General features: G+C 52.0%; 1 protein-coding gene across 2 annotated transcripts in view; it reads left to right on the top strand.

Moving 5' to 3' along the window:
- Positions 1-26706, top strand: part of Anxa6 (annexin A6) — a 62422-nt gene that overhangs the window by 22010 nt on the left and 13706 nt on the right. Inside the window, exons 3-21 of one of the 2 annotated variants that reach the window (XM_004666594.3) lie at positions 580-670; positions 2078-2172; positions 3730-3843; positions 7123-7213; positions 7965-8044; positions 8596-8652; positions 9324-9417; positions 9766-9861; positions 12153-12211; positions 14370-14492; positions 15856-15914; positions 17282-17360; positions 19644-19725; positions 20654-20748; positions 21030-21143; positions 21257-21347; positions 22547-22626; positions 23177-23230; positions 26639-26656. In XM_004666594.3, the coding sequence (XP_004666651.1) occupies positions 580-670; positions 2078-2172; positions 3730-3843; positions 7123-7213; positions 7965-8044; positions 8596-8652; positions 9324-9417; positions 9766-9861; positions 12153-12211; positions 14370-14492; positions 15856-15914; positions 17282-17360; positions 19644-19725; positions 20654-20748; positions 21030-21143; positions 21257-21347; positions 22547-22626; positions 23177-23230; positions 26639-26656 (1572 nt within the window). The remainder of the gene's footprint in view (positions 1-579; positions 671-2077; positions 2173-3729; positions 3844-7122; positions 7214-7964; positions 8045-8595; positions 8653-9323; positions 9418-9765; positions 9862-12152; positions 12212-14369; positions 14493-15855; positions 15915-17281; positions 17361-19643; positions 19726-20653; positions 20749-21029; positions 21144-21256; positions 21348-22546; positions 22627-23176; positions 23231-26638; positions 26657-26706) is intronic. The other variant, XM_045152399.1, reaches the window with a different exon arrangement.

Here is a 26706-nt window from a genome sequence, read left to right on the forward strand (position 1 = left end):
CTGAGATGAACTTCCAGACCAGGCGCAGTTGTGGAGGAAAAGATATTTATTGAAGCTTACAAATCCTGAGGATATTCCATAATGGCAGAAAAAGCTGGTCTGCCTTCACAGATCCAAGCAGAGAGAAAAAAGCCACAAGCCCAAAAGCCACACAGCACACGTCAGGAACTCCAGCCAGGTGCGCATTGCGTATCTTTAGATTGGAATCTCAGACCCACCACCACCCAGTGACACCGCCTCCAGCCAGGTGGCTGCAGGTCCAAACTACAAGCTAATAAAACACTGAATATGTTGGGGGCCATCTATTCAAGAGAGCACAGTGGGCAACCAAGAGGCACCCTGGCTTTTTAAAACTTTCCTGGAGGGGGCAATGTGATGCGCTTTGGCCAAACCACTGATCCTTGTAGGGTAGCTCGTAGGGGGGCTGCAGCTGGTGGCCCAGAAGAGCGGGGCACACCTTGCCTCAGGTGATCCACACTCGGGTTTTTCCAGAGAACAGAACTCAGCCTGAGTGAGGGCCAGGGGTCGGACTCACCCAGGTCCAAAGTCAGCACTCAGCCTCTGCTTTTCTCTCCACAGGGTGCCAAGTACCGGGGCTCCATCCATGACTTCCCAGACTTCGATCCCAGCCAGGATGCCGAGGCTCTGTACACAGCCATGAAGGGCTTCGGTGGGCACGGGGTCCCGAGAAGGGGTTCTTCGGGGGGGGGGTTGCATGGGCGGCTGCCAGTGCTTCCCATGTGGGAAGCTAGCCCGGAGCCCTTTACTACTCTGTGCCCTGTCCTGGGAGGGCATGAACAGTCAGGAGAAACGGTTGTACAGCCTGGTGAACCAGTGAGTTTATTGGGGTTACTCACAGGAGCATGGGTGACTCAGGCAGCTCTGTCACGCCAGGATGTGTCACGGCTGCATCCCTAAATCCCCCTGTTCAATCCGCAGGTGGCTCCACTGAGGAGGCTCTGGGCCCCAGCAGTTGTTTACTGCTAATAGGACCTTGGGGGAGGGGGACTTCAGAATCCCGACTTTCTTTGCTTCCTGAGTTTCATGAACTTCCTGAGTCTTGACACCTTCCCTCCTTCCTCCAGGAGGGAGTGTTTCAGTTCCAAGTAAACAGCTGGACAAAAGCTGGGGGTGTTGTTTTTGCTGCATGTGTGTTTGTGTGTGTGTTTTGGTTGTTCATGGTAGGCTCTCACTCTAGCTCAGGCTGACCTGGAATTCACTATGTAGTCTCAGGATGGCCTTGAACTCATGGCGATCCTCCTGCCTCTGCTTCCCCTGTGCTGGGATTACAGGTGTGTGCCATCACATCTGTCACTGTTCTTATTGTTTTGCTGTGCAAGCATGAGCCTGAATTCAGGTCTCCAGCATTCTATAGTACAAGCCAGGAATGGCAGAGCGCGCCCACAATCCCAGACCGAGGGAACAGAGACCGGAGGTGGGGCTGGCTGGCTCACTCATCTAGCGAATGGGAGAGCTCCAGATTCAGGAGTAGACCCTGTCTCAACAAACAAGGTGGAGGGGGTTGAGGAAGACACTCAGTGTCAACCTCTGGCCTCTGCACATGAGTACTTATGCACCTGTGAGTCTACACACACTAAAAGTACATAAAAGAATAACGGCGTCCAGCAGGACAGGTGTGTACAGTCATGATCTCAACACATGGGAGATGGAGACAGAAGGATCAGAGTTCAAGGCCAGCCTCAGCTTCATAGTAAGTTAGAGGCCAGCCTGGGTTATACGAGAAGCAAAGCAAAAAGGAGTAACAGAAGCCTCGCCCATAGATCCACCACCGACCTACAGACTGGGCCACATCAGTGTGACGGAGCACCTTACACAGAGCTCCCCCCACCCCGGCCCCTGTGACCCCTGCCATGCCCATTGCTGCCCCTGCTTGACCAGGGTTAAAGAAACTCTGAGCCAGGTGTTAGGACACCTGGGTTTCTAACTTGGGCTCCGTTTCCATATTTGACGTGGATGAGGGCATCCCGTGGACTCAGAGGTCGTGTGTGCCATGAGGCCACCGCGGTCCCTGTAGAGATCGGCTGGCTAGGATGACCGATGCCTTTCCCTCTTCCAGGAAGTGACAAAGAGGCCATACTGGAGCTGATCACCTCCCGCAGCAACAGACAGAGGCAGGAGATCTGCCAGAGCTACAAGTCCCTCTACGGGAAGGTAAGTGTGGCCGCAGGCCAGGGGAAGCCACTCCCCATGGTCACTGATCCTGAGCATTCTCCCATTCTCCAGCGCCACCTTCCCTCTCTCTCTCTCTTTCTCTCTCTCTCTTTTATGCGAGAGAGAAAATTGGCACACCAGGGCCTCCAGCTACTATAATCAAACTCCAGATGCACGCCCCACCTCGTGTTAATGTGCAGCCTTGCACAGTTGCATTGCCTGTGTGTCTGGCGTATGTGGGACCTAGAGAGTCAAGCACAGGCAATCACCCTAACTGCAAAGCCATCTCCAGCCCCATGCTGGCTCTTCTGCCTCTGGGCCCACCCTTGCTTCTCCTCCTCTGGCCGTACCTGGCATCAGAGCACGTGCTGCGCACACTGGGCTCTTGGGGTGTTCGGGCTCCACGGAGGAACCAGACCTGTGTGGTGGCCTCTCTGGACACACCAGTGGCAGGATAGACATCAGCAGACAAGGGAACAGACAGCGGGGGAGAGGGTACTGGGCTGTGGGCTTGAAACCACATGGCACATTTGCTGACTGCATGACTGGGCAGCAACATGAGTCTTCTAGAGTCTCTTCTGTGAGGTGATCATCTCAGTTACTTGTTTGTCATTGTGACTAAAGACATGCCATAAGCAACTTAAAGAAGGGAGAGTTTCAGCCTGAAACTACATAGTGAATTCCAGGTCAGCCTGGAGTAGAGTGAGACCCTAGCTCAAAAAAAAAACAAAATAAAGTAAATAAAGAAGGAAGAGTTTATTTTGGCTTAAAGTTCAAGGCAATACAGGCCATCGTGGCAGGGAAGGCCTGGTGGCCGGGGAGGAAGCAGAGAATGATTAGTGATGCTGTTCGACTTGCTGGCTCCACCTTTTTTTTTTTTTTTTTTTTTTTTTTTGCGGTAGGGTCTCACTCTGGTCCAGGCTGGCTGAACTGGAATTAACTATGTAGTCTCTCTCAGGTGGCCTCAGACTCACAACAATCCTCCTACCTCTGCCTCCCAAGTGCTGGGATTAAAGGCGTGCGCCACCACACCCGGCACACTGGTTTCTTCTTTTATACTCCCAGGACCCTCGGCCCAGGAAAGGGTGCAACTCCATTTAGGGTGGTCTTTCCATCTCAGTTAACCTAATCTAGAATATCACGGGCTGAGAGATGGCTTAGCAGTTAAGGCGTTTGCCTGCAAAGCCAAAGTTTGCCAAAGGACCTCTGTTCAATTCCCCTGGACCCACGTAAGCCAGATGCACAAGGTGGTGCATACATATGGAGCTCATTTGCAGTGGCTGGAAGCCCTGGCAAGCCCATTCTCTCTCTCTCTCTCAAATAAATAAATAAAATTTAAAAATAAAAATTATTAGAAACTCCCTCACAGACATGCCCAGAGATGCATTTCCATGGTGATGCTAGATCCTGTCCTGTTAACGACCAAGCTTAACCATATAGTGTCTCCTTCTGAGAGTTAGCAAGGTGACGAAGGCCAGGGCCTGGGAGGAAACATGATCATGTATCATCCATCTCTCATCGTATCACCTGTCACCGTCTGGGCACTCCCCACCCCAGGACCTCATTGCGGACTTGAAGTATGAGCTCACCGGGAAGTTCGAGAGGCTGATTGTGGGTCTGATGCGGCCGCCTGCCTATTGTGATGCCAAGGAAATTAAAGACGCCATCTCGGTAAGAAGCACGGTGTAAGTGTGGGCTGGGGAGGGGTGTGTACAAGTGTAAGTGTGTGCTGGGAAGGTCATGGATCAGGGCGCGGGCTCCAGGCTCTGCCACAGTCACATTTAGTGTCCACCCATGCAGCAGAAGTGTCCAGCTTTAAGACCCAGCCTGCCCCACAGGGTTTCCCAGTCCTCTCTAGCTAGGCAGATGTGGACAGATGTCAGGGTAAAGCAGACTCTATGAAAAGGTCCTTTGGCCCAGATCCTGTCCAAGTCCCCATGCTAGGAGTTACAGTCCCAAGGAAGCAGGGCCTGCGAACATGGAGATTGATGGTGTCCGACACACCAAAGACCGAGGAAACAGCAAAAGGGGTCAACAGGGCAATCCCCCAGGCCTAGGTGACCTGGGGAGCGTCCAAGGAGATAAGAAAAGCAAGCAAAGCCTAGAGAGCCTTGAGCAGGAGTGCAGAGGCATTCCAGGCGAGGGAGCTGAGGCAGGAGGGGGAGGTGTGTTCAGGTATGAGCAGAGCTCAGTCTCACTGAGGCAGAGGATTGCCTTCGAAGAAGAAGGGAAAGAATCAAAGGTTCTTGATTGGCTGGGCACGTAATCCCTGTGCTATGACCTCAGTACACAGAGGAAGGAGGGAGGATAGTAAGGTCAAGGTCATCCTCAGTGAATGATACATTTTTTAAATTTTTTTAAGATTTATTTTAATTTATTTATTAGAGACATAAAGGGAAAGAGAGTGTGTGCACCAGGGCCTCCAACCACTGCAAATGAACTCCAAATGCTGGTGCCACCTTGTACATCTGGCTTACATGGGACATGGAGAATCAAACCTGGGTCCTTAGGCCTTGTAGGCAAATGCCTTAACTGCTAAGGCATCTCTCCAGCCGCAATGGTGTGTGTGTGTGTGTGTGTGTGTGTGTGTGTGTGTGTGTGTGTTGTTTGTTTTTTTTAAGATAGGGTCTCACTCAAGTTCAGGCTGACCCGGAATTCACTATGTAGTCTCAGGGTGGCCTTGAACTAATGACAATACTCCTACCTCTGCCTCCTGAGTGCTGGGATTAAAGGCGTGCACCACCACGCCTGGCTGATAAATTTTTTAAATATATTTTATTTATTTGCAAGGAGAGAGAGAAAAAAAATGAGAGCACCAGGGCCTCTAGCCACTGAAAACAAACTCCAGACACATGCACCACTTTGTGTATCTGGCTTTACACGGGTCCTGAGGAATCAAACCCAGCTCATTAGGCATTTCAGGCAAGTGCCTTATCTGCTGAGCCATTTCTGCAGCCCTTAATGAGAAAATTTTTGTTCTTTTTTTATTTTTTTCTTTAATTTTTATTAACATTTTCCATGATTATAAAAAAATCCCATGGTAATTCCCTCCCTCCCCACCCCCCCACTTTCCCCTTTGACATTCCATTCTCCATCGAGAAAGTTTTGAAAGTCCTCGCCATGCACGAAGTCCTAACTTCAATTACAGCACCCCGCAAACTAGGCATGGTGATGCACAAACCTGTCATCCTCATGCCCAGGATGTGGAGACAGGAGGAGCAGAAGTTCAAGGTCACTCCCAGCTATCTGTCAAGTTGGAGGCCAGCCTGGGCTACATGAGAGGCTGTCTCAGCAACGACCACAAAGCCCTTGATGTAGGACGTGAGGCTCAGTAGGATCGCAGCTGCTCTAGCATGTGAGGCTGTTTCCCATCTCCAGTGTTATAGGAAGAAAAGCCTTGGACTGGAGAGATGGCTTAGAGGGTAAGGCATTTGCCTGTGAAGGCTAAGGACTCAGGTTCTCCAGGACCCATGTAAGTCAGATGCACAAGGTGGCACATGTGTTTGAAGTTCATTTGCAGTGGCTAGTGAGGCCCTGGTAAGCCCATTCTCCCCCCACCCCCTCTCAAATAAATAAAATATTAAAAATAAAAATAAAAGCCTGGCACTTTATAAAGTCTAGACTATCTGCTAGTGTTGAGTTATTATCCATGAATTCATTTCATCAGTGTGCACACGATACCTATGGCTGAGGAGAGGTTATTGACTTCTAAGTCTCCCTTAATCTGGACAAAGCAACTCCATTTTACGGATGGGAAAACTGAGACCCAGAAAGAGAGTCTACTTTTGTTGCTAAGGTTCTGTAAACTTTCATTTTGTGCAGAATGATTTGGCCTCTTTCTTTCACTGGGTGAGTGTCTTGGATAATCCACACAAGAAGCTCACTCAGACAGCTTAATGAAGACTGTCCTCACGTGGACGAAACACTAGCAGTAAACATCAGGGCCATGTTTTCTCATCAGATCTGGAGAGTCTGCCCTGGCACGGCAGGAAGGAGAGTCCTGTGGGCTTTCTGCAGGTGGCTCCAGTCGAGCTGCTGTCGCCCATTTTGCTTTTGTGATAAGTAAGCAAAAAAGAAAGAAAGAAAAAGCAGGATCGCTCCTCCTCTTTTCTCTCACTTCTTCTCTCTCTCTCTCTCTCTTTTAATTTTATTTATTTGAGAGAGAGAGAGAGACAGAGACAGAGAAAGAGAGAGAAAGAGAGATGGCGCGCCAGACTCCAGCCACTGCAAATGATCTCCAGACATGTGTGCCACCTTGTGCATCTGGCCAATGTGGGTCCTGGGGAATTGAACCTGGGTCCTTTGGCTTTACAGGCAAGCACCTTCAACCACTAGGCCATCTCTCCAGGCCCTCTCTCTCTCTCTCTCTCTCTTTTTTTTTTTTTTTTTTTTTTTTTTGGTTTTTCATGTTAGGGTCTCACTCTAGCCCAGGCTGACCTGGAATTCACTATGGAGTCTCAGGGTGGCCTCGAACTCACAGCAATCATCCTACCTCTGCCTCCCGAGTGCTGGAAAGCATGCACCACCACACCCGCTCTCTTTTTTAAGGCAAGGTCTTCAGTATTCTAGGCTGGTCTCAAACTTGCTAGGTCGCTGAGGATAACCTTGAACTCCTGATCCTCCCGAGTGCTGTGATTACGGATGTGCACCACCACACCTGGTTTCTTCAGTGCAGGGCTTTGTGTGTGCTTAGGCAAGCATCTGCCATCCGAGTGCTTCTCCATGGGCCCAGGCCCAGACTGCATTGCTTAAAGCGAAGTCACAGCGGCCAGCTGCTGCAGAGACAGGACTGGAATCCATGTCCTTTGAGTCTCTGCATAGTGTTTCCCAGTTGGTGCCTAAAATCTGAGGCAGAGGCACTCTGGGAAGTGACGCAGCTGGGCTGACCCAGGATGCCATGGCTAGACACCTGACACCCCACTTATCCCAAGTGCTTGTATTCCTCTGCAGGGCATTGGCACCGATGAGAAGTGTCTCATTGAGATCCTGGCCTCCCGGACCAATGACCAGATGCACCAACTAGTAGCTGCGTATAAAGATGGTGAGAGGGGCGGGGGCCCACTTGGGGTCTAAAGGTAGGAAATGAAGGTGACTGTAAGGGTGGAACCCAAGACTAGCCACCTTCATTCCCTCTGGTCCACCCATCCACCCACCTGTCCATCTACTTACTGTCACATCTATCTATCTATCTATGGAATAAACACCCGTCCTTTGGTGGACTCATGCAGGCTCTAGGGATATGGTGATGGGAAAAAGGAATGGTCCCTGCTCGTGAAGTAACGATGGGTCTTAGAGCAACAGAAGGACACCCTGTGGTCAAGTTTGACAAAGGGAAATCATATACAGTGGACTGGATGGCAAGTTCAGAGACCCCCACAGGAAGCCAGGCAGCTCCAGGGATGCAAGGGAGACAGTGGACAGGGCTGTGTGACATTTGGTCTTATAACTAAAGAGAAAGGTGATGTTTTACTCACAGCCCAGTGGCAGATAAGGGGGTGTCACGATCAGAGACGGGCCGTTTGACAACTACCCTCGTCACTGTGGCTAGAACCTTCCGCTGCTGCCCACGTGAGAGCTCATGAAACAGGACGGTTCGGGACCAGGTGGAGGAGAGTCGTTGCCTCATGTTACGGTGCCAGTCACCGCTGGGAAGAGACAGTGGGCTTTGCGGGGGCGGCCACAGAGGGTGGGGGATTTGTAACAGGAGCTGATCGTTTGGGGCCAACGAGAAACCTCTTTCCTGAGTCTCAGAGTCTTGGGGGGTGCAAGAGTATCACATGTTTCTTCTGCAGCCTACGAGCGAGACCTTGAGTCAGACATCATTGGCGACACCTCCGGCCACTTCCAGAAGATGCTTGTGGTCCTGCTTCAGGTTGGTGGCCTGACGCCTCTCCCTGTGTGGCCCCCTTTTTTTTTGGGGGGGGAGGCTGAGGTAGGGTCTCACTCTGGCCCAGGCTGACCTGAAATTCACAATGTAGTCTCAGGGTGACCTCAAACTTACAGCGATCCTCCTACTTCTGCCTCCAGTGCTGGGATTAAAGGTGTGTGCCACCACATGGGCCCAGCTGAAAATCAGATTTTTTGCATTAATTCTCGTAGAAACTCATAGAAAGTTCTGGCAATAGCAGGTCTATAGTAACTAGAAAGCATGTCCCCCCCCAACTTTGCCATGTCTTTGTCTGGCCCTGTGAGGGTACTGGAGGACCCTGGTTCTTCTCAAGACCCCCATTTGGGCCCAGCCCTGAGGGTGAACTCTGGAACTGGATCCGTGACTCCCACAAAACAGACAATGGGTGTTTCTGCCAATGCAGTCTGCGCTCCTGGGCCACCTGGACGGCCTGGTTCCCCATTCCCGCCTCTGGCAGCCAGGCATTTTTTTCTGGTTCTAGATTCATAACACACATGCCTTGTCTCTCCGTCCAGGGAACCCGGGAGAACGACGATGTCGTGAGCGAGGACCTGGTCCAACAGGATACCCAGGTAAGTGGGTGCCAATGGGGGTCCCCAAGGCCCAGCCAGGAGCCTTGAGAGGGGACAGGCTGGGGACCTCACGACTGCTGGAGCCAAAGTCATTTGCATCGAGTCAGAAATCCCCGAGTCAGTCATTTCTATGGTGCATTGTTCAAGAAAAGATTCAGGAATCTCCCAGAGAAAAGCACTGTGTTTGTTGGAGTGTTAATGATTGATTGACTTACTCTTCAGTTACTTCAGGCTTATTGAAGTAAATGCCATATGTGTGCCAGGTGCTCACAGTACTGTTGGGGGGGGCTGCTAACTAAAGAACTGAGAGGGAGAGGTGTGCATTAAGCCCGCCCACCCCCTTTGTCCATCGTTGTACAGCCAGGTGTTTGGAGCCCCGTAACACCACAGGGGCAGATACAGAGGGTGCTAACACACGGCCTGTACTCAAGGAGCGCGGGCAGTGGCGGGGACAGACCTGCGGAGAAAGCACCGAGGTGCACTGAGGAACAGTGCCCTGAAGGGGACAGCAGGGAGAGCCTTGAGTCAAAATAAGCCATTTAGTCGGGGCCCTGAAGGTTGAATAGGATTTTCTCAAGGGAGGGAGGGAAGGAAGGAAGGAGGGAGCGAGTGAGCATGTCCCGTCTCCCCGGGTTTGTTCCTTCACCTAAGTCTCATTTCTCCCCCTTTAGGATCTGTATGAAGCAGGGGAACTGAAGTGGGGCACGGATGAGGCCCAGTTCATTTACATCCTGGGAAATCGCAGCAAGCAGCACCTGCGGTTGGGTGAGTTTACCAGAAGGTCTACAGCGCCTCCCTGGGGACATACCGAACGCCTTCCTCTTGTCCCTTGTGTGCTATCACGACAGTTACCTCCTCTCCATCCCAAACGCCGGCAGTGGTTGGCATAGTCCTAAGTCACTCACGGGACAGCCCTCTAGGTTGGAGACAGAGTCCCACACAGTGCACACAGACTGCGGGACAGGTGGTGACGTGTGTCGCCTCCTGGTCACCAGCCCCAGGCTCCCTGTTGGCATTTGAATCCTGGCTCCTAGGTGCTCCCCTTATGAAGTCCCTGTCCTTTGTGGTTGTCTGGGCAACCCTGTCGCATGTCACCTGTGTCCCTCCCTCCAGTGTTTGATGAGTATCTGAAGACCACGGGGAAGCCCATTGAGGCCAGCATCCGAGGGGAGCTGTCCGGGGACTTTGAGAAGCTAATGCTGGCTGTGGGTACGTCCTGATGTTGCATCCCCGCGGGCCCCAAAGAACTCCGAGATGAAAAACGGGTGAATCAGGATCCTCAGTGGCTGACCCAGAGCAGCGTAGAAAAGGCTGGGGACAGGAAGGGAGCTGAGAGCCAGGTGCTGACATTCTCACCTGCTCCTCCAGTGTGGCAGGCAAGAAAGAGCTCAAAGCTGGCACCAGGATAATGCTGGTGGTCATCAAAGACCTGTGAGGGGCTACTTGTCAGGCACCACACTGTGCTTTTTTTGTTTTGTTTTTGGTTTTGGGTTTTTTTGGATTTTTGAGGTAGGGTCTCACTCTAGCCCAGCCACCATGCCCGGCTTTGTCTTTCTTTTTTGTTTGTTTATTTATTCATTTATTTAAGAGAAAGAGGCAAATAGAGAGAATGGGCGCACCAGGACCTCCAGCCACTGAAAATGAACTCCAGACCACGTGCGCCTCCTTGTGCATCTGGCTTACGTGGGTACTAGGGTATTGAACCTGGGTGCTTAGACTTTGCAGGCAAGCACCTTAAGGTAGGGTCTCATTCTAGCCCGGCTGTCTTTCTTTTTTCTTTTCTTTTTCCCCCCTCCTCCCGAGGTAGGGTCTCACTGTAGCCCCGGCTGACCTGGAATTCACTCTGTAGTCTCGGGGTGGCCTTGCACTCACAGCGATCCTCCTACCTCTGCCTCCCAAGTGCTGGGATTAAAGGTGTGCGCCACCACGCCCGGCTCGGTCTTTCCTTTTTCTTTTTTCTTTTCTTTTTTTTTTGTTTTTTTTGTTTTTCGAGGTAGGGTCTCACACTCTAGCCCAGGCTGACCTGGAATTCACTATGTAGCTTCAGGATGGCCTCGAACCCACATCGATCCTCCTACCTCTGCCTCCCAAGTGCTGGGATTGAAGGTGTGCGCCACCACGCCCGGCTCTGTCTTTCCTTTTGTAAAGAGCAGGGCTAGCACCGTCACTGCCTCACAGGCTAGGAAACAGTGTGGTTCAGGCCGAGTCACTTACGGAGGGATGGCTTTGTTATGGACTTGGGGTGCTCTGGATGAGTGGTGCCAGAGGCTGGAGTCCGTGGTAGTGCCCAGATTCAAACCCAGGGCCTCTCCCAGCATGCTGCCAGCCTTAGGGCAGGTCATTTAGTCTGGCTGGGCTTTGGTTTCCTCATCTGTTAAGTGGCAGGGAGGACGGCCTGTACGACCAAGCAGGCCACAAGGAGGTTGTGTGGGGGTTTGTTGTGCTTTGAGCTGGGCTCTCATGTCCTCCCGACTGGCCGCAAATGCGCTTGAGCTCGAGCTCGTGGTCCCCTTGCTGCTGTCTCTCGAGCGCTGGGCTAACAGACAGGCACCACCGTTGAGCACACTGGGGAAGTTAGGGTCTTCGTATGTCACAGAAAAGGGCTACAAGCAGGGCTCCATCTTCTCACTCCAGGTTGTCCCCTGTCCACCCTATTTGAAGCATTTGGGTCCTGGCTTTCTCTGCCAGCATGATCTGAAGGGATTGCTACCAAAATACCTGCCTGGTGTAGCAGAACCTGAGAAAACACCTTTTCACCTTCCTCCAGACTCTACTTCTGACCCTGTCCAGTTCCCTGTGAAACCTTGAGGGAAGCAGAAAGATGAAGTGGGTCTTTGAAGCAAGCCACTCAGATGGCAAGAGGCTCATTTCCTGATCTTTTTAGTTGATTAATGTCCGCGCGTGTGCTGGGCGTGGAGCACAGGACTCACGCGTGGAGCTTCGTGTTCTGCACCCCAGCCTTGTTTCCTGCTTTCTTTGTCCCTTGCGTTTGTGAGGAAGGCAGCCAGATCTAAGGTTGTCTGGGACTGGAGGTTCTTTCTGCATTTGAACTGGTAGCCCCTAAGAATTAGAACCGGGATCCAGGCATGGCGGCACATGTCTGTGATGTCAGCCGTCAGGGAGACGAAGGCAGGAGGATCACAAGTTCAAGGCCTGACTAGGCTACAAACGTGAATTCAGGACCGGCCAGGACAAGTGAGCAAGACCCTGCTTCAAAATAAGAAAGTAAAGAAAGCGCTAGGCATCTAGCTCAGTCATACAGCACTGGACCAGTGCGCACAACGCTATGGGGAGGAAGACCACAAAGAAAGGGAGTTCGAGGCCACCCTGAGACTACATAGTGAATTCCAGGTCAGCTTGAGCCAGAGTGAGACCCTACCTTGAAAAACAAAACCAAAAAAACAAGGGATCAAAGGGGAAAAGGAGGGGATGGAGCGCCCCACTCTTCCTCCCTTTTTCTGAGGTAGCTGGAATAACTCCCTTTTCCTCCTCCTTTCCAGTGAAGTGTATCCGCAGCACGCCAGAGTATTTCGCCGAAAGGCTCTTCAAGGCCATGAAGGTGTGTGGTGGGTTGATGACAAGAGCACTGAGGGAGAGGCCTCTGCTCAGGCCTGTGAGACTCTTAACAAATCCTTGGTGTCCCCTGACTAAAGAGACCCCTTCAGGGATCGGCCACAACACTGACCCTGAGGATGATACCCTGTGACAGTCCTGGGTGAGCGCCAGAGACTGGTCATATGTCCTCCTGACCAGTCAGAGGCATGACAGCCTGCCCCTGACCCACTTGGCCAAAGGAGTTGGCTGCCCACACTTTTTTTATATATGTATATTTTATTTATTCACTTGACAGAGAAAGAGGGAGAGAGAATGGGCATGTCAGGGCCTCCAGTCACTGCTAATAAACTCCAGATGTATGTGCCCCCTTGTGCATCTGGCTTACGTGGGTCCTGGGGAATTGAACCTGGGTCCTTTGGCTTTGCAGGCAAATGCCTTAACTGCTAAGCCATTCCTCCAGCCCTGCCCACATTTTTAATAAAATAGAAATTAAAACTGGGCAAGATAGCACATACCTATAATCCTGGCACTCAGGAGGATGAAGCAGTCGGATGGTGAGTTGGAGGCTAGCCTCAGCTACAGAGTAAGACCTTGCCTCAAAACCACAAACCCGGCCAGGCGTGGTGGTGCATGCCTTTAATACCAGCACTCAGGTGGCAGAGGTAGGAGGATCACCGTGAGTTCAAGGCCACCCTGAGACTACATAGTGAATTCTAGGTCAGCCTGGGCTAGAGTGAGACCCTACCTCAAAAAACAAAACAGCCCAGTAAGTTAAAAAGGAGACATAAAGGGAAGGGAGGAGGGTACTTAATAGGTTGATATTGTATATATGTAAGTACAATGATTGAGATGGGGAGGTAATATGATGGAGAATGGAATTTCAAAGGGGAAAGTGTCAGGGGGGAGGGAGGGAATTACCATGGGATTTTTTTTTTATAATCATGGAAAATGTTAATAAAAATTTAAAAATTAAAAACAAAAACCCACAAACCTGGGGTCAAGGAGATGTGTCAGTGGGCAAAGTGCTAACCTCACAAGAATGAGGACCTGAGAACAGGAATACAGGTCCTCAGTATTCATGTAAAAGCTGGATGTGGGAGCTCATGCGCCCCCCCCACACACACATACAAACATGCATGCACACCACAGACACATGTGGTGGCTCACATCTTTAATCCCAGGACTCTGAAAGCTGAGGTAGCCATGAGTTTGAAGCCAGCCAGGGTTGTATAGGACATTCCAGGTCAGCCTAGGCTAGAGTGAAATATTGTCTCAGTGCAAACAACACCCCACAAACCCAATGACAATAAGTAATTCACCAAAACGCCTTACACAGCGCACAAAGGTCAGACCATGTAAATGCACTCGCATCCGTCGACTCAGGCAGGCCATGAGCGTTACCCCAGGGTGGCATTGCTGTGGCACCCCAGAGTCAATGAATGTAGGCATTTGCTGGCAGAGACCCAAGGCCCAGGAGCTTGGACTGTCTTCGCCCTGTTTGGCTATCCCAACAGGGCAAAATGGACACCCAGCATGCCATTGCGAGGTTGGGTCACTCAGAGCTGCAAAGTTAGGGGAAGATAAGGACCATCAGTGTGAAGATACTGTTTGAAGGGAGAAGATGGGGCACAGCAGAGTTTCAAAGAGAAGGTCTCTGTCTCCCTCCTTTATTCCTATTTTTGGGGGTTGTGCATGCATATGGAGATTGGAGGACAGCCCTGTTTGTCAGTCCTCAGGCACTGTCCGTCTTTCCGTCTTTTTGGGGGTAGGGGGTTGAGGTAGAGTCTCACTCTAGCCCAGGCTGACCTGGAATTCCCTATGTTTTCTCAGGGTGGCCTCAAACTCACGGCACACCTCCTACCTCTGCCCCCTGAGTGCCGGGATTAAAGGCGTGCATCACCATACCCGGCTGTTTTGTTTTGCTTTGCTTTGTTTTTCAAGGCAGGGTCTCACTCTAGCCAAGGCTGACCTCGTGCTCCCTCTGTGGTCCCAGGCTGGCCATGAACTCACGGTGACCCTCCTACTTCTGCCTCCCAAGTGCTGGGATTAAAGGCGTGCACCACCACGCCTGGTTTAGCTTGAACTTTCTTACGATGGAATTAGTGTTTCTGCCTGGGCTGATGTCTGTCACCCCTGCAGGTCCTATTCCTCGTGTTTTTCAGGGTCTGGGCACTCGGGACAACACCTTGATTCGCATCATGGTCTCCCGGAGCGAGCTTGACATGCTCGACATTCGGGAGATCTTCCGGACCAAGTATGAGAAGTCACTGTACAGCATGATTAAGGTCAGCAGCCTCGGTGGGCGGGAAGGAAGTAGAGCACTTCCTGCCGCTGCCTGGAGAAAGGGCACTGGGCATCTCTGAGACATTCCGGGAGTTCTTAGGGCATTTGTCAAGAAAACTCCAGGGTCAAGGGTGCTGGTGACAGAGGACGGAATGTAAGGCAGGACTAGGTCCTGCACGCATGTGATTAGATTTAAGGACGAGGGTGCTATCCCAAGGGACGTCAGAGCTCAGTCTCCTGGGAGAAGGGGGCTGTTGAAGAACCTCAGAGCCAGGCCGGGCAACTAGTCATGGTTCAGGGGTGTCCATGCCTGGCCGAGAGACCAGTCAGATCCAATTGCTATATGAGGATGATGGGGGAAAGTGATCTGATTTGGGTCCCAAAGTATGTTTCCAAAGAGGAATCTGTATAGGTAACAATGTGCCGCACGTTCTAATAGACAATAACTTTTGGGGAAAACTAGAATAAGTATAGGTGATTCACCTCAGAACCTCTCCTGACGTTCTACATCTCCAGGGATGTAGAACAGGCAGCTATCTATTAAGCTTTGGTTGCCTTTGGGCGTTTCCCAGTGTCTTTGTTCAAGGAGCCCCACTTCTCAGGAACTCTGGCCGCAGTGGAGGGCCTCGGCTGGCTTGTCCAGTGTGAGAGGAGAGCAGGCGTCTCCTCACTGCTGTAACTAGTGGAGGCAGCTTGACTGTCATCCTTGGAAATATTGGCACCACAGGAATTGGCACGTGACACAAGCCAGGGGTTTCTTCTTTCACATCTCTTTTCCCAGAGAGTTGTTAAACAGTGCCCAGCACCTGTTGGGTATTCTCACCAGCACCTCACTGTTGGGTGGTCTCACCAGCACATCACTGTTGGGTGGTCTCACCAGCACATCATTGTGGTGATTTGAATAGAATAGGTGGCCCCCAATATATTCAGTTGTTTGTAGTTTGCATCTGCTGGCTACCTGGCTGGCTGGAGACAATGTCACTGGGTGATCTTGAGGTGTGGTGGTGGGTTTCCGATTTCAATCTAAAGATATGCAAAGTGTGCCTAGCTGGAGTTCCTGAAGTGTGCTGTGTGGCTTTTGACCTTTAGGCTTGTGCTTCTCTTTGTCTGTTTGGGCCTGTGAAGGCAGGCCAGCTTCTTCTGCCATTATGGAACTTCCCCTGGATCTGTAAGCTTCAGTAAATCCCTTCCTCCATAACTGTGCCTGGTCTGAAAGTTCATCTCAGCGAACCTGAATCTGTCTGCTACAATCATTATCGGGTGGTCTCAGCCACCTGCGGGCAGGAGGAGAGGCAGAGCCAGTCTGAATGGGTGTGTGGCGCCAGGGCAGGGTTCGTGGTCACCTTTCCTTTTCTTTCTCCACAGAATGACACGTCTGGCGAGTATAAGAAGGCTCTGCTGAAGCTGTGTGGGGGAGATGATGAGTAAGTGGCTTCCTGGCCCTGGGCTGGGGGGATGAGCTCTCCTGGCTTCTGTTCTGGTGGATGGATTGTGCAAGCCAAGGTTTCCTGTGAGGCCACAGGGGAGGGGCCGCTGAAGGCCCTTTCTGTTCCCATCTCTGCCGTTTGTGGGGCCATGTGTTGGAACATGAGTGTGTGCTCCAATACACGGAGCTTTCTGCTCTGTGAACTTGGGAAGTCAAGCAGAGATTTGGGGCCAGGAATTAGAATTTGGAGAGTCCGAGCTCTGCAGACATGGTGGCTTACACCTCTAACCCCGGCCTTTGGGAATGAGACAGGAGGGCTGCTACGAGTTCAAGGGCAATATGGTCTACATAGCCAGACACTGTCTCCAAAAAATATATATATATATGTATCACGAGACGTGGTAGTGCATGCCTTTAATCTCGTGCGGAGTCTGTGAAAGCAGGCACAGGCTGGCTGGCTCCCGGGAGGGGCTCTTCAAGATAAGAGGCCGTCACCCAAGGACAGTGATGGTGTGGGGAGACCAGGTGAAGAGAAGTTTCAGGAGTAGTTTGAGGTGGAAGAAGTCACCTCTAGGAAGAGCTGAATGTAGATTGCTGTGGCCCCATTTCTGCGCACTGTGGGACAGAGGTGAGGGGCAGGAGGGCCAGGCTGGAGGATCTTTCTGGAGTTTTAAGCTTGGCCATGACTTGACCAGATTTGTAGAAAGGTGATTGTGGGTGCTTTGACTCCTCTGGAGCTGTATGGGTCAGTTTTTGGATGCCATAGAGGCCACTGATTTCGTGCCTCACAGGAGGAGGCGTAGAAATGACATGGCCATATCCTGTCCCTTGGACTGTCTGAGAGAGAGAGATTCAGACAGAAGTTGCCCACATTTTAAGGAAGCCTTGAGAGACTGTCGCACGTGGGTCTGGGGCCAACAAGGGTGCTGCGAAGAGCCCCAAAGCAGGGCAGAAGGTGGCTTGAGAGAGGATGGGAGGCTGGGTGTGGTGGTGCCCGCCTTTATCCTGGCGCTCAGGAGAGTTTAGCAGGGTCTTGCTGTGAGTTTGAGGCCAGCCTGGAACTACGAAGTGAGTTCCAGGTCAGCCTGGGCTACAGTGAGACCCCACCTTGAAAAAGATTGAGAGAGAGAGAGGATGGAGTGGGGGAGGAGTATCAGGACCAAAGGAGGCTCTGGTGAGCCTATGAGGCCAGGCGGGAGAGGAAGTCAAGCCGGAAAGGTAGGTGGGGGTATGTGTGTTAGGCTTGTGTGCGTGCGTGTATGATGGTGTGTGTGTGTGTGTGTGTGTGTGTGTGTGTGTACTTACGTGTGGCGTGTTCCCTGATGACATTCCCTCCCATCCTCTCCCCAACCCCCTCCATTCCAGTGCTGCTGGCCAGTTCTTCCCGGAGGCAGCGCAGGTGGCCTATCAGATGTGGGAACTTAGTGCAGTGGCCCGAGTCGAGGTCAGACCCTCCCTCCCTCTGCTTGACCTCTTGACCTCTTGACCACCAAGCTTCCACTTCCGCTTGCACCTCTCTGCTGCTCCGGTTGGCCCCCAGCTGCCTCCTGGCGGCCAGCCCAAGCTGTGGACTCTTACATAGAAGCTTCTGGATTCCTGCATTGATCCTAACCCCCGGGAACGTGTTTGCCCACTCCCTACTAACAGGCTGGCCTGGTTCCATGGGGGCCCCCACAGTTGGGCTTCATGCACTCAGCGCAGGGCAGCCCTGGCAGCGCCCCTGAGCGCCTGCACACGGAGTGCACAAAGGTCAGGGTGGAAGGCCTCACCAAGGCACTTGGCAAACCTTCCCGAACGCCACAGCCCTGGTCCTCACGCCGATCGGGGACTGTGGCTTCTCACTGCTGTTGGCTGTGTCCCAAGGCAGGTCCCACCTCTCCCTGGGTCTCTAGGTCTAGAGCCTTTACAGTGAGAGGTTTAGAGATGCCAGTCTTGCTGATCAGAGGGTTCTCGAGCTCCCTAGTTCCAGGACAATGCTCCCTAAACTACACGGCAAATGATAGCGTCACAGCCACATGAGCAGTGAATGTGGTTTGGCAAATGAAGGAAGGGTTCCCCAAGGCATGAAGTAATGCTGACTGTCACAAAGACAGCCTCCTTTACAGTGTCCCTGCCCTTTTTTTTGTGGGGGAGGTAGGGTCTCCCTCTAGCCCAGGCTGACCTGGAATTCACTGTGTAGTCTCAGGCTAGCCTTGAACTCACAGCAATCCTACCTCTGCCTCCCAAGTGCGCCACCACACTCGGCATTCACTACCCTTTCTGATTATGCAAATAGACTTTGACCTGATCTCTACTGCCCCCATTTATTTGGCTTTAAGTATAGAGCTTTTGATAAACAATGGCATCTTACTAAATTTGATGACATTAAACCTGATTTTTTATTACATTATTTTCATGGGTGATTAATAATGACATAATGCCATGTTCCTAATTCATGATAGATAGTATGAAACTATTGTCATCCAGGATTGGGCCTATGGTTCAGTGATAGAGTGCTTGCTTAGCGAGTGTGAGGCCCTAATCACCGGCACCACAAAAAAAAAAAGTTGTTTTCACCCAATAATTAACTTGACAAGTTTGTTTGTTTGCATGGGGGATTGTTGTTTTGTTTTTACAAGGCAGGGTCTCAATCTGGTCTAGGATGTCCTAGAACAGAACTTTTAGAGTCCTAGACTGGCCTCGAATTCATGGTGATCTCCTGCCTCTACCTCCTTGAGGCTGTTATTAAAGGCATGTGCCACTATACTTGACAAATAAATTTTTTAATTTTTTGTTTTTATTTTTATTTATTTGAGAGCTACAGAGAAAGAAAGAGGGAGAGAGAGAGAGAGAGAGAGAGAGAGAGAGGGAGAGAATGGGCGTGCCAGGGCCTCCAGCCACGGCAAATTAATTCCAGACTCATGCACCACCTTGTGCATCTGGCTAACGTGGGTCCTGGGGAATTGAGCCCCAAACCGGGGTTCTTGGCTTCACAGGCAAGTGCTTAACTGCCAAGCCATCTCTCCAGCCCTTAACAAACATTTTTTTTAAGACAAAACAGATGAAAGTTTTTACATCAAAAAAAAAAAAAAAAAAAAAGAGAAAAGTATTGCTTGTCAGCATGGTGGCGCACACCTTTAATCCCAGCACTCGGGAGGCAGAGGTAGAAGAATCACTGTGAGTTTGAGGCCACCCTGGGACTACATAGTGAATTCCAGGTCAGCCTGGGCTAGAGCGAGACCCTGCATTAAAAAAAAAAGAAGAAGAAGAAGAAGAAGAGGTTGAATTAGGTGAAATAGTGCATTTAGAAGGCAATGTGAGAGTCACTGAAGAGTGGCTAAAAATTGGAAAACCCTATCCTGCTACTTTAGAGCATTGCGGCTGCCTTGTTGGGCCATGGCTCTCTGGCAGGCACCGGGGCGCAGGGCAGGGTGGGATCCAGTGGGCGCAGGACCCCTCCCCATGGAACAAGCAGCCACAGGAGCTGGCGCTCCCGCAGTGAAAGCCGGCACGCGGCCCTGTCCAGCCCTCGCCTGTCCCCCAGCCTGAGACTGTCCCCCATCTTTCGGCCCCGTCAGCTCTGTCTGCTGTGCCTTCTTCCTGCCTCTCTCCCAGGCTGCTTGGTTTGGGGTCCTTTGGATGCCTCCTCACTCCGCACGGGCATGCCCCCCTCTCTGGGCACAGCCCCCTGTCTGTCACAGCCCCCGGGGCCCCGGCACACTTTTTGAGGCTCTCTGTCTTCTCGTAGATGAAGGGAACTGTGCATCCAGCCAATGATTTCAACCCTGACGCAGATGCCAAGGCCCTGCGGAAAGCCATGAAGGGACTCGGTAAAGGCGACGGGGGCGCCCCCAAGCGGGCCACTGGGCAGGGGCGTGGTGGGTTTCGCAGTGGGCTGGGCAGGAAGATGGTTGAGGTATCACGCTGGGGTCTGCAGGGTGAGGAGGATTTAGAGCCTTCACAGGCTCCTGGCTCCTGTGGGGGGCAGGGGTTGCTGAAAAGCATTTGAAATGAACTTGGCAGGAGCTATCCCTGGAAACCAAGGTATTCCACCCCCCAGTAACAATAGCCTGGTGCGCAAGGAACTACTGGATAGTAGTAGGTTCTTGCCCTTCTTGCCCTGTGGCTTATAGACTGTGACTTTGGGCAAATCCTTAATAAGCTCTGAGTCCCAGTTTTCCCAAACAAAAGCCATTGACCTTAAGGCTTCAGAGCTCTGGTCTTGGGATGGCAACACCCCCTGCTGGGCAGCTTATCTGCATGTGGTGGAAAGAGCCACTGGATGGTCTGCGCCCAGGTAGAATTTGGCCTTCATTGCCTCCCTGCCTCCCATCTGCCCGAGTTCAGATCCCCAGCGCGCACACAAATGAGGGGGCAACTTAACGCTCACCTGTACCCTCCGAGTCAGTAGGGGGAGGCAGAAGACCTCCAGGGCAAGCTGGCTGGCTGACCAGCCAAGCTGTGAGCCCTTGGTTGGAATAAGAGACCCTGTGTCAGTAAATAAGGAGCAGCCGGGTGTGGTGGCGCGCACCTTTAATCCCAGCGCTCAGGAGGCAGAGGTAGGAGGATTGCCCTGAGTTCGAGGCCACTCTGAGGATACATAGTGAATTCCAGGTCAGCCTGGGCTAGAACGAGACCCTGCCCTGAAAGACAAAACCAAATAAATAAATAAGTATAATGGGTTCCATCGGTGGGGAGGGGTAACGTCAGGGACACTGAGCAGAACCTCCGCTGAGGCATGTGGCTTTGGTGACTCAGGAACTGATGAAGACACCATCATCGACATCATCACGCACCGCAGCAATGCCCAGAGGCAGCAGATCCGGCAGACCTTCAAGTCTCACTTTGGCCGGGTAAGGGTCCCCCCCTTCCAAGCCCAGGCCCCACCTCCACGCACCCCTGGTGAAGCGCGACCCATCTCACTGCATTCTCTGCACCCTTGGGCTCCGGAGGCTTTGTGGCAGTGAACCCCCCCTGTGGCCTTGTCCTCTTAAAATGTCTCGGCCCTGGGCTTCTTCCTTTTCCCTAGTTGTAATCACGGCAACACTTGGTCTAGAAGGCCGGGTGGAAGCATGGCCAGGTTGGTTTGCTTGCAGCGCTGAGCATGGCCTGACCCTGGCTCTGTCCTTTGCAGGACTTAATGGCCGACCTGAAGTCCGAGATCTCTGGAGACCTGGCAAGGCTAATTCTGGGGCTCATGCTGCCACCAGCCCATTACGATGCCAAACAACTGAAGAAGGCTATAGAGGTACAGGACGGGCACCAAAGGATGGGGTCCGGTCTGTGCGGCGGTAACAAGGGACCCCTCCCGAGTCCAAGGAGGGGAGTGTGGCTGAGATGGCCTTTGTGTGGACTCTCCAGGGAGCTGGTACCGATGAAAAGACACTTATTGAAATCCTGGCCACCCGGACCAACGCCGAGATCCGGGCCATCAATGAGGCCTATAAGGAGGGTGAGTGTGGGAGCCCCAGCCCCCAGCTCCACCCCCACTCCAGCCTGCCATCTTCGTTCCCCCCATGGGCCTGCCTACCAGCCCTGCATCCGGGCAAAGCCAGAGGGCTCCCAGGAAGGCAGAGGCCTAGAGGGAAAAGACAGTTTGGATGGAGGTAGGGCTCAGTGGTTAAGGCACTTGTCTGCAAATCCTAACAACCTGAGTTCGATTCCCCAGTACCCATGAAAGCCAGATGCACAAAGTGATGCATGTGTTTGGAGTTCATTTGTAATGAATGTCTAGAAGCCCTGGCACACCCCTTCTCTTTCTCTATGGCTGTATCTCTCCCTCCCTCCCTCTCTTTCTCTCCTTGCAAAGAAAAAGGAAGCAAGAATGCTGTCCAACATTTGTGAGACAGGATCTCTATGGCTTGGAGCTGGTCAAGTAGACTAGATTCACCAGCCTGCGCTCTGCAGGGATCCCCATCTCCGCCTCCCCGACACTGGGATTGTAGGCACACGCCACTCATTTGGCATTTTATGTGGGTTCTAGAGACGGAACTTAGGTCCTTACACTTGTAAGGCAAGCACTTTACCCCCAGTCCTGTCTTGAAAATGATAATCTTTTTTTTTTTTTTTTTTTTTGGTTTTTCAAGGTAGGGTCTCACTCTGGTCCAGACTGACCTGGAATTAACTATGTAGTCTCAGGGTGGCCTCGAACTCTCGACGCTCCTCCTACCTCTGCCTCCCGAGTGCTGGGATTAAAGGCATGTGTCACTACGCCTGGCTGAAAATGATAATCTTTAAATTTATTTTTATTTGAGAGACAGAGAGAATGGGCACATCAGGGCCTCCAGCCACTGTAAACAAACTCCAGACACATGCGCCACCTTGTGTATCTGGCTTACATGGGTCCTGGGGAATCAAACCTGAGTCCTTTGGCTTTGCAGGCAAATGCCTTAACCACTAAGCCATCTCTTCAGCCCAAAAATGGTAAATTTTTAAAAAGTCTGTGCGTGTTCATTCTGAAAGCACCACGGCTACTAGTCAAAGCCTCCCTCGTGTCAGCAGGTCTTACGAGATCAGTAGGAGGGGGCGCGGGGCCTGTGAGAAGCAACTACAGACTCCTCCCCGCCACCTCCCCTGCTGCCTCTCATCCTCCCACCGCCACCAGATCGTGGCTGCAGCTGCCCACTCTCACATTCTCGCTCTCCCTCCCAGACTACCACAGATCCCTGGAGGATGACCTGAGCTCAGACACATCTGGCCACTTCAGACGGATCCTCATTTCTCTGGCCACGGTAAGTGAACGCCTGGGTCTGAGGCCCATTCGCCCTCGGGGTCCTGAGAGTAGAAGGGTCGTGGAGTATAAAAAGACGCACGCCTTTAATCCCAGCACCCAGGAGGCAGAGGTAGGAGGATTGCCATGAGTTCAAGGTCACCCTGAGATGACAGAGTTAATTCCAGGTCAGCCTGGACCAGAGTGAGACCCTACCTCGAAAAACCAAAAAAAAAAAAAAAGACGACATCATTTGCCTTCTCAAAGTCCAGCCCCTGCCTGGCTCCTGTGGCTTTCTTTTCAAAGATGGCTTGGTGCCACTTCTGGGCAGCCTGTTTTGATGACCTTTAATGTGATCTTTTGGACCTCCGGGCCACAGGATAAAGCCACCTAGGTGGGTGACCCTGTCCTGTAGTTACTGAACCCCCATAACCCAAGTGCTGGGCCTCATTCCCAGCATGGAGAGCTCACCGCGCGTCAAGCATGGGGTTAGGTTCCCCACAAGAGCCGTGGAGGCGGGGGGCTTGGATGGAAGGATGTTTGGGGACTGACTGCTCATTGTTCTGTTGCAGGGAAATCGTGAGGAGGGAGGAGAAGACAGGGACCTGGCCCGGGAGGATGCCAAAGTAAGCTCCTCACTTGCAGCTGATGTGGCCCGTGCCAGGTCCTGGCTGGCTGCCGAGGGGCATTCCCCTGGCAGGAGCGTGGCGAGTTTGAGTGAGAGGTGCTTAGACTCCAGGCCCCTCTCCCCTCGCCCTCCACCCTTAGACGGACACTTTATTCCTGGCATTTCCCATGAGGGGTCCTCAGAAGTAGAAGGCACTCCCAGATCCCCTAGGCAGATCCCTCAGCTTACGGGAGAGGTGGAGGTCAGAGAGGACAAAGGACTTCCGAAAGTCACTGGGCAAATCGGTGACTCTGAGAGAATTGGCCCAGAGGGAGCAGGTGTAGAATGTTGTTGGGAAAGCGGCCCAGAGGCGAAAAGTCTCAACAAAATGACCGAGGTTGAAGGGAGGGACCTGGCCGAAACTCAAGCAGGTTCCTACAGGCTGGCCCCTCCGCTGGGCTCAATTGGGTCCAGAGTGCCCTGTGCTGAGCAGATACTGTTCAGTGCTGGCGGGAGTGGTCAGCGGGGCTCTTAGCTGCTGTTTCTGCCCTGCTCCCAGGCCGAAGAGCTGTCCATTGAAGTTCTTCAGTAGAATAGACTGCTGATTGACCTGGAGTCAGCGCCCAGACGCTCTGCCCAGCGCCACCAGCAGATGTGGCATAGTGCTATCCCTTGGGGTCTGACCCAACTGGAATGGCAAACCCGGGGGTGATGACACAGCCCTGACGTGCCAGTGTGCAGATGTGCCCACACATGCACGGGCCGGCGTGTAGAGGCCAGAGGACAACCTCGCGTGTTGTTCCTTGGAAACATCATCCACCTTTTTTGAAACAGGGTCTCTCACTGGCCTGGAACTCAGCAGCTAGACTAGACTGACTGGCCAGTAAGCCAGGGATCCTCCTGTCTCTGCCTCCTAGTGCTGGGATTACAGATACATGCCACCCCAGTTTTGTTTTCACATGAGTTCTGGGACTCAGCCTCAGGCTCTTGTACTCACAAGGCAAGCGCTTTGCCAACTGAGCCTCCCCAGCCTCACTCTCCTTGTTTTTACTGGAGAGAGATGAAGTCTCTGACCAGCCTAAGGGGATGGTTTCTGAGTGGCTGTGGTTTGATTGGCGCGCAGACGTGCCCGACTTCAGTCTGTCCTTGTTACCACGTACGTCCCCAGGACCCAGTGCCATCACGTCCTCTGTCAGGAAGCTCGCCCTGCTTGCTCTGCGCTGTGTTGTCAGAAGCTGCAGGCCTCCAGTCACCAGGGGGCCGGGGTTACACTTGAGCACATGCAGGGGGGCTGGTCTGGGGACCCAGCCGAACTCGAGGGGGCTTTCTGAGTGCACATCTCACCTACGCATGCGACTGATGTCTAGTCACTGATGTCGTGGTGCTGGCGGAGGAGGGTGGCTTTTGATCTGAAATCTTACCTCACATCTGTTCTCACCCCACACCTGTCTAGATCCCAATGTCTTCCAGGGTTTGCTTCTGCCTGGTGCCTGGTCTTCCTGGGACACCAGTGAGGGGGCAGTGGTGGTGGCAGCTGCTTTGAGAGAGGAGAGACAGGCAGGCTGGAAGCAGTTGAGGAATACATGCCACCCCAGTTTTGTTTTGTTTTCACATGAGTTCTGGGACTCAGCCTCAGGCTCTTGTACTCACAAGGCAAGCGCTTTGCCAACTGAGCCTCCCCAGCCTCACTCTCCTTGGAGCCAGAGACTCACGCCCACTGAGGCGCAGTGGCTCTCCTCAGCCAAGCACCTAATCATAGTAGTGTGGACTCGTTTTCTGATAACTAGCAAGTGTTTTTTTTTTTTTTTGTTTTGGGGTTTTGTTTTGTTTTGTTTTTTGGTCTAATATGCCTATTTTTTCATAGAAACTTTAGAAAATCAGGGTTAGGATATAGCTCAGTAATAGAGTGCTTATCTTAGGCCCTGAGTTCAATTCCCATGACTTCCACAAAAGAGAGAAGAAAAGAAAAACGCAGGGAAAATTTCTTTTTTCAATCAATAGTAATGACCCAATGATTACATATATCAAATTTGTTTTTCTATGTCTATGTGTGTATGTTCATTATACACCTTACAACAATGGGTTATAACGCTGGAATTATATATCAGCTCCAGGATCTAGAAGAGACTCTGCCTCAAGTAAGAACAGGCAGAAAAAACCACGGAGCAGCACTCCTGACATTCAGCTGCAGCCACCACTGACAAGCACACCCTCCTCAGATGAGCACATGGGGTGTCCCTGGGCCACACATGCGCACCCCACACACACAAGCAAGGAAACAAAAGGCTGTATGGGCCCTCACACATGGTGGGTGCTGCTTTTAATCCTAGTATTTGGGAAGCAGAAACAGGAGGATTACCCTGGGTTCAAGGCCAGCCAGGGTTGCAAAGTAAGACCTTGTCTAAAGAAAATAAAACATTCAGGCTGGAGAGATGGCTCAGCAGTTAAGGCGCTTGCCTGCGAAGCCTGAGGACCCAGGTTTGATTCCCCAGGACCCACACAAACCAGATGCACATGGTGGCACATGCATCTGGAGTTCATTTGCAGTGGCTAGAGGCCCTGGTGTGCCCATTCTCTCTCTCTCTCTCTCTCTCTCTCCCTCTCACTCACAATGAAATAAATAAAATAAAAAAGTAAACAGTAGAAATAACTCAAAAAGAAGCATAAATCACTGTCAAGATTATTAAGACCAGGATTTCAGACTCCCAAGAGAAAATGGTTGGCAGTGTCAGCAAAGGGCAAAGGTGGCATCCGGCAGCTGAATCTGTCCCTGGGCTCTCGAGGTCAGAACAGCTTGCCTCACAGAGGTGTCCCACCCAAAGAGCTTGTGCCCCTCACAACGCTATGACTGAAGAGAGTGCTTGTGGAGGCTGGGGAGATGGCTCGGCACTTAAAGGCACATGCTTGCAAAGCCTGTCTGCCCAAATCCAATTCCCCAGTACTCACATGGAGCCCCAGCCACCCGCATAAAGAGATGTGGCCCTCGCCTTTGTTCCTCGGCTATGACCCCCCAGGCCTAAGATGACATTGTCTCCTGATCCCTTCCAGAGAACTACGCACTTGCACTATCCCTTTCTTAGTGACAAGTGATGGGGGTTATTTCTCCAGTTTCCAGAGAAAGAAACTGAGGCTGCTCTGGGTATCAGGATGAAGGGTGTAGTTCCCATCTCTGGTTTTTTTCTCACCCCACAGGTGAACAGGTTTTTAAAAAATTATTCTCAAGTCTTCTGCTTTGAGTTCTAGCCCAAAGGTCAGAGAAGAATTTGGGGGTTTTTGTCCCTCTCTGACCTTATGGTTCTGGGGTTTCTTGGGAACCCTGCCACTCTGAGCCAGGCCCTCCCTGCCCCAGGGGCCTCCAGCCAATCACAGCACCCTCCTCTGACTCTTGCTTCCCTCTCTCCCTCCTCTCTGTCCTTCCCGCTCTCAGGTGGCCGCTGAGATCTTGGTGAGTGTCCTGTTCGTCACGGGCTGTCCAGCAGCCTGAGTCAGTGTGGC

This window comes from Jaculus jaculus, chromosome 6 (genome assembly GCF_020740685.1).
Source record: "Jaculus jaculus isolate mJacJac1 chromosome 6, mJacJac1.mat.Y.cur, whole genome shotgun sequence".
Lineage (NCBI taxonomy): Eukaryota > Metazoa > Chordata > Mammalia > Rodentia > Dipodidae > Jaculus > Jaculus jaculus.